General features: G+C 32.9%; 1 protein-coding gene across 1 annotated transcript in view; it reads right to left on the bottom strand.

Moving 5' to 3' along the window:
- Positions 1–1,664: 1,664 nt before the first annotated feature.
- The window catches only part of GLRA3 (glycine receptor alpha 3), a gene marked incomplete at its 5' end in the record, with an annotated part of 64,793 nt that continues 58,615 nt past the window's right edge, over positions 1,665–7,842 (bottom strand). The window contains 2 exons of the mRNA XM_035557920.2: positions 1,665–1,937; positions 5,860–5,979. Of these exons, the coding sequence (XP_035413813.2) occupies positions 1,665–1,937; positions 5,860–5,979 (393 nt within the window). The remainder of the gene's footprint in view (positions 1,938–5,859; positions 5,980–7,842) is intronic.

The raw sequence follows: 7,842 nt of genomic DNA, 5'->3' as shown, positions 1-7,842 counted from the left end.
AACACAACTATAAAAAATAATACTGTTTTTAAAATATTGGAGGAGTATACATCTTTCTGAAACAGCTGAACAAAATCTGAGAGCTACTATTATAGAATCTCCCTAATTAATCCTTGGAGGAAAACAACAACAAACTCAACCAAACCCAAGGTTGCTATGTTATAATCCTCAGTGTGGAGTTACATTGCTTCTATTACTTCATATGCAGCATGCCTTTGGCAGTGCACCAGATGTTTGCCTCCAGCTGTATTTTGCTTTTGTATACACATTCTGAGCAATAACAAAAGCAAAAATTTAAAACACGTTCAAAACAAAAATATTTTGCAATGACAAACAGCCTCAGCTACTGGACTTAAAGTAACGAGTAATTCTAAATATGAGATTTATATCTTAGCATGTTTTTGTTTTTTAATGGACAAGATTGGCAAGAGTAAACACTTGCCTGCAAGCTGTGTCATAAATGAGATCTATTGTGTTATAATCCAAAAAAACCCTAATGTGACTTATTTAATACTAAAGAGGGAAAATGTCTCTGAGTTCTAACAGTTTTTATCCTGTTTATTATATGAAGTGCAATAAATGTGAAAGACCATTCAGATCCTTTTTCATGTTTCAGAAGAGTTACAATTTTTTAAAAAGTTTTGAAGTACTTCTTAACCAATATCTAAATCATATAAATATACTTCAAAGAATGCTACAGAAAACTTGATGCACTCTTAAATTCAGCCTCCTGTGACATATGTAACACATAAGAAATCTATATCGATAAACAGAGGCGTACCCATCCTCCTAATATTTCAGTTGAAGGAGTTGATTATTCGCTTTTAGTTTTGGTTCAAGATCTCTTTGTACTGCATCAGTATAAAGCATTGCAAAATTTTGATGTAGTTTTTCTATCTCCAATGCTGTATGAGTTTTATCAATTAGGAAAAAAACTTTGAAGATATAAAAAGGATTTTAAAAAGATTCAATTATCAAAGTGTAGGTAATTACAAGAAAGAAAAAGTCCTTTAGAGGAATCAATACTTTGCAAATGTTGATATATTTTCCATGTGATAAGCAGACTATCAAGCTGTAAATACCTTGTGCTGGCTGAGATTATTTCAACACACACTTTCCAGGGGATTGATAATATGAAATTTATTGAATAAATTATACAAGTTAAATGTGCCAACTGTGCTCATTGCAAAACCTCAGATCCTGTCCTTAAGACAAGTCCTTAAAAATCTAAATTAAAATAAGTAATTTGTCATTGTGTTTTAAAATTGAAATAAAGGTGGGATTTTACCTAGAGTATGCTGGATTTTTTTTTTTAATGCACCAGAATTAAAAAAAAAAAAGTAAGTAAGGAACATCAAAGAGTACTGTACAATTATACCACGATGTAACAGTATGTATAAACACTTGGCAGTAAAGCTTCAGTAGAGAGTGATTTACAATGAGTTGTTAATGTTTAGTTTGACACAGAAAGTTTGCAGAAGCAGATGTGTCTTCTCTGCTGTCAGTCTTCCATTCCACTCTGGCTGGGTATTGCAATCCATGCAGGATCTTTCCCCCCACCCGGTGTTTTTAGGTCTCCCAATTGCTCCTCACTTACACGCTTCTAACAGAAGGCCTCCTGTTGATCATGGCAGGATCTGTATGGACTGCAAGCCTTAATCTTGTTATTGGTGAATGTCTTCATGCCTGATGATTTTGTAAATTACCCAGTAAAAAATATTGAAAATCAGAAAGGCTAATGGGAAACAAGCTCTGGAAATTGTGTCTATCTTCTTGGCTCGGTCGATGAATACCTTTCTCATCTCATCGGGGCTCTTTGGTGCAGCTTGAGCAGGATTATGAGGCCCCTTCTGTGTCACTCCATCTTTTGCTTGCAGACATGGCCCCACTCCATATGCTGCTGTAAAACTGAATTGGCTTTCCCGTACGTCATCATCCTGTTGTACAAAAAAGAAAAAAAAAAAAGGCAAGATTTTTTTTTTTTACAGAAATCGTACCAACCACTAAATACCAGGTATTGCACCTTTAGCACGGTGACTTTTTGAACCCCCTTTTTATTTTAACTGGTTCAAATTTCAGCCCTATCAAAGTGTCTGTGAAAATACGTCATCAGATTTAACAAGCCCAGAATTTTTCTACTTGTTTATAGACTCCATAATCTATTTAGAGAAAAGACAAAGCTTTGTAAACTGGTTTACTAGCTTAGGAAACTAATGGTAGTCAACACTCAACTTCTGATTTATTCTGGTTGGTTTTCATTTTCCCCATTTACAGTAAACATCTGCAGTCTTCAACTGGGCAAGTTTCACACTGGTCTTTCAGACAACAGCCATTAACTCTGTATGTTGCTTGACAATATGGGATGGCCTTTAGAGATACAAGCAGTAACAATGTTCAAGTTAATAATATTAGCGAGAATTCTGCCTGTTTGATTTTGTATGTTAGTGAATCTTACTCATATGCCTTCATTCTACTGTGCCCTGTATGTCAGATAAGCAGAATAGTATGCAAAGTGTCCTAATTTAGAATAGAATAGAAATAGTACTAAACTATTTAAAATAAAGTTAATATATTAAAAATATTTTAAATAAGCTTTAAAATAAAATGAATGAAAGCTAAAGGCCAGATTTTTCTTCTGAACCATTCTCTTGACAAGTAAGGTGCAATCTGGCAAAGACGTTCTGAATTTGGTGAGCTATAACAGAAAGTGATTTTAAATCACAAAAACAAAAGTAGGTGGTCTGAAGATATATAAATTTTCATAGCATGCATTCCTAGAATGTGGTTTTTGTTTGGAGACACATTTTATACTTCTCTTTACCTGGTTGTAAACATTCTTAATAAAGGAGGTACAAATGCAGGGTGATACATAGACTGTAAAGCCAGAGCCAAATTTTGGTTTGAAATATGTTCCAACATATTCTCCTACTATGTATGCTACTCAAGAGTAGTTCTATGATTTTGATGACATTCACTTTTTTTTTTTTTTATGACAAATTTTAAATTCAGGGTTTTGTGTTTTCATGTCTAGTTCAACCTAGTTGCTTTAAGATTCTAGACTTTTGTAAAGAATGACAAAATAAAAGAGATATGTTACTACTTAAATAAGTATTTTGGAAAATCATTCTCATAAATAATAAAAAAGAGCTGAGCAGCAGTCAATTTTTCTGTTGAAAGAGAATTTTTGATATTTTGAAACTCTTCCCACCTTAAATTAAAATAAAAAGGTAGAAATTATTGTTTACCGAAGCAAGTCAAATAATTATTGTTTTGTTTTAGTAATTCTGAAACATTTTTGTTTTATTTAAACCTCTTACACTTATAAATGTAATTTCTCAGCAAACACTTTAAATCCAAACTTCCAAGCTTTTCATTTTGAAAATGCCTGTGGCATTTTGAAAATTCAAAAAAATGTTTTTGAATGGAGAATTAATTCTAAACATATTTAATGTTTTAATTAAGCAGACCTTGCTAGAAGAAACATAGTTGATTTATTTGTTTTAAAAAAATTCAGTAAAGTTTATTATCAATATTAGCTGAATCAATTATCTACAAGAGAATGAAGATAAATTACTGTTTGAAGTGAACTGGTTTTCACACAGCACGAACATCCAGCATGGCTGTAGTTATCACCAAACTGCTATACTTTTTCATATATGTACAGTGCATAAACTTATAGACTACTATAGTTCACTGAAACTGCTGTATATTGAATCTGTATTGTAATTCTCACATAAAAAATCTAACAACAAAAATAAAGAAAAATTAACATGAAAACAAAGGAGGAGGAAAAATCACTGAATTCAATATGGAGATGAATAACAGAAATACAAAATGATGGGATGATTTTTTGATGACGTGATAAAACAAATAGCAAATTACTACAGCAGACTTCCTTTCCTCTCAGAAAGGAATGGGAAATAACATTTTAAAAGTATCTGTATTCCAGAAGAGTTGCAATGGTCATTCCAGTTAACAGAATTTACAAATACATAGTATGAGAATTTTTTCTAAAATGTCCATTTAAGCACCTTTAAACATAAAAAATCTGAGATTCAGGGTTTTAATCTCTTTATGCTTCTCCAGAAAATAATGCTTATGACTGCATCAGCTCAAAATAATTATAAAATAATTCTGCTGAGTATCAGCTCTCTGTTGGATGAGTTTTTTTAGGATGAGGCACTCTGCTTTGACTTTACTGTGTCTGCTCTATGCTTACCTGAATTGAGTTATTCCCCTAGAATGGTTTTAAAGGCCAGGTCTCTGCTAATTTATTTGCTTGCAGACAACCTGAACTTACTCTGCAAGCAGACTGCTTGGAAACACTGTCTGCTGTTGAGGAGGTGATGTGATGGTCCTTGTAGGAGTCTACTGTTTCTGCCCAGTGTCTGTTGGATGATGTTTTTGATGAAGGCAGGCTGGATGGTTGGAGTCTGCCAAGTCAGACCAAAGTGCAAGAGCAATAATGGATATACAGCAAAGGGCACCTTCCAGAGCATTGTAACATGCCAGGTACCACCATATATTTTTTTTCTGGGGTACGAGCTAGTGTATCCAGGATGTAGTTCTGCAAGTTGTTCAGCCGGTTCATAATGCAGAAGAAGCATTAATTTGGCCTCAGGTTCATATCTAAAGATGCCCTTGAAAAGCAGGAAAGATGCAGTTACTATTATTGTTGATAATAACTTCTGAGTGCTTTTTCGAAGGTATTTATATAAAATTACAGTGATACCCCATTTGTTTTTATAAATTGACTTGGCTACAATCCCTCTTTCTGACTAGAAATATTTCTGATAATCCATGTGTCTGCGGCCACAACTGTTAAAATCATATAATGGATTAACATTAAAGAACCCCATACTTCCTTGTTGAGCATCTGGACAGTGAAGCTTCCTGAAAAAGTCCATTGCATTTTGGTTGAAAATTTTCTTTTAAAATGCAATAGGAATTATTATTATTATTATTATTTTGGTCTTTTGTGTATTTGGTTAGTGCATAATCAATAAAGAAAATTATTTTTTTCTTTCTGATTTTTGATAAAGCTTTTAAAGTTTTAGTAGGAAAGACCTTCAATAAAGCTTTGCTATGAATGTGATTTTCATGCATACTGCTTTGGATCTAACAATTTGAAAGTTATTCTGCATACAGGTACATGTAAATATTTTACTATCTGTATCAAAATTACTGTCATTAAATAATAGTAATAATTTCAGATAACATTTCTTATTTAGAAAACTAGAATTCTTTCAAGGCCTAAAGGAGATAATTTCAATTAGTTTATTTTCTTATCAACATTGTTCTGCAAAATACTCAGCTATAAAGTAATAACTTTTGGTTTCTGTGGCCTTTTGACTATGCTGCTTTCTGTTCGTATATTTAATAATACACTTCTCTAGAGGAATAATATGCATAAGTACTAACAATATCTCTGTAGTGTTTTGACCGTAGGTTTTGGTAACAGCTTGAGGATTTATTTTAAGCTGTGGCTTTGGTTATTTGAACAGTATATGTTTATTGTTTATTTTTGAGTATTGAATTGTTCTGCATTGCAAACAACATGGTTTTAAATACTAATCTTGTACCAGCTGATTTCTCCTTGAACTGATGTCACTGTTCCTTTGAAGTTGCAGGAAGTAAAATTTTAATATCGTGTTTTAATCCAGATTTAAACAGATTAAAATGTATTACAAAATTAACAAGACAGGTACCTTTCTTAACATTTCACGTCATCACATACAGGTAGCAATGAAGGTGTATGGAATCCACATGGGAAGACATTATTTCAGACAAAAGAACAGGGCCTCTGTTAATGATTGGATATCACATTTTGACAAATGGGACATCTTCTTCATATTTTACCCTTAAATTTGTACTGTAGATTTGAGGCAAAGTCCCGTCTATAGGTCCTGCACATCTCAAGCCATTGCTATGCTGTAATGATTCATTGATTTCATTTCCATCAAGAACTCCCTCAAAATACTTTCATCAAAACGGATGGGTTGACCAAAAAGAAAACAAAAGAAAAGAGGTGTGATTACTGTTAAAGACAATCTAGTTTGCATGCCTATTTTCCTCACAAAAGATACTGTGCTCTTTAGATTTTTGAAAATAGAATTAAAAGATTTGCTATTCGTGAAAACTAAATATCTTATATTAAAAGCTAGTCTAAAATTTGTGTTTTTCAGTATAGGTACACTTTTTTTTTTTTGGTTTGGTTTTGTTTTTCCCCATACAATGTAAATGCAACTAAGAAAAAGCACTGATTATATGTATGTTTCATTATTCCTGTGGGATACTTTTAATTCTGACTTTTTTTTTCCTCTTGTTTCTCAAGACCTAAAGGAGAGTAAATTTAAATTAACAATTTATATTCATTCATTCAGAAAAAATATTTCCATCCCATTAGTAATGTAATCTTTTTTAAACTACTGTGTTCATTGGCCAGATTTCTTTTCCTGACAGAGTCAAAGCACTGTAGATCATATGCTTACTACTAAATGAAGTCTTAAATTGGGATTGAAAATTTTCATGTTCTTAGGATGTACTTTGCTATTTCTGTAATCATAAAGAAATTAGACACTTCTGGAGAAATCTCCTATACCTATTGTTATGCCTATTGGAAAATAGCAATGGATAGGTTGCATATTATGCTGCAATAGCTGTTTTTATTTATGAGTGTGTTTGTAACACAATCCCAGACTTCCTCAAATAGGCTAAAAAATTGTATTACTTCTGTGGGAATTGTACTGAGCTAAAAATAAATTTGCTTTTCAGTTGTTTGGAATCATTGAGTGAGTTCCATAATTACAACAATAAAAGCAGTAGCCAGAGGGTGCAGTTATACCTAAGAATCATCTTTGATGTTGCTGTTACTGTTGTCTAGGAAGAGAGGCTGCAAATACTGCACTGAGGTGGTGCAAGAAGGAGGCAGTGACTGTAGGTAAAAAAAGCATGAGGGAAACGGCAAGAACAAATGAGCTTTGGATGCCAAAATATCTTGATTTAGCTCTGTACATAATTACATTATGTATAACTCTATAATTTTCCTTAAATCTCAACTGTTCTTATTTTGTTTGCCACAGTCGTTTACTGTATTTTTTTTCCAAGTACACTTTTTAAGAGCATATGTATCTCCTAAATTTTTAATCAGCATTGTGAAAGAATAACCCATTATTTTGACTAGATTTATGAAAAATAGCAAACTCTGAAAAAAAAAAAAGCAAATCTGTTTGAGGATATGTTTATAACTAAATTTTAATGCAACAGTTTGGACAAAGAGTCCAAAAAATGGACTCAGAGAGGCTCAGTAGGTGCAAATACAAGGTACTACATTTAGCACAGAGTAATCAACTTCACAAACATAAGATTGAAAGCAAATGGCTCTGCAGTAGCTCTGGAGAAAGAACTGGGAGTTATGAAAGATCAGTATCTCGTTATGGATGAATGCTGTTGTTAAAAGGGCAAACAGCAAACTGGTTTGGATAAACAAGTGTATATAACTTGCATAAGATGATCCTTCGGCTGCACTCAGCTGTTACTGGCTACTTTTTATGTAGAAAACATGTTTTTAGAGAACTACATGGAATTCTTAGGAGAATTTCCAGGGAAGCAGAATGACAATGGATGAAACTGTAGAAATATGCCCCGAAGGACAAGGTTGTACAAACTGGGAATATTTAAAGAAAGGAAGATTGAATGGAAAATTATAAATGAAGGAATGAGGTAGTCTGTTCTCTGCGTCCTTTCTAGATAAGCCATGAGAGGCCAGAAAAGACATGATTAAAAAATAACTTTGTAAACCATTGGAGTAGACTGCAGGGGAGGTTGTGGGATTTTTATGAC

The sequence above is a fragment of the Cygnus atratus genome, chromosome 4 (assembly GCF_013377495.2).
Source record: "Cygnus atratus isolate AKBS03 ecotype Queensland, Australia chromosome 4, CAtr_DNAZoo_HiC_assembly, whole genome shotgun sequence".
Classification (NCBI taxonomy): domain Eukaryota; kingdom Metazoa; phylum Chordata; class Aves; order Anseriformes; family Anatidae; genus Cygnus; species Cygnus atratus.
The sequence above is the reverse complement of the archived record's forward strand: the minus strand, read 5'-3'. Positions and strand labels throughout refer to the sequence as shown.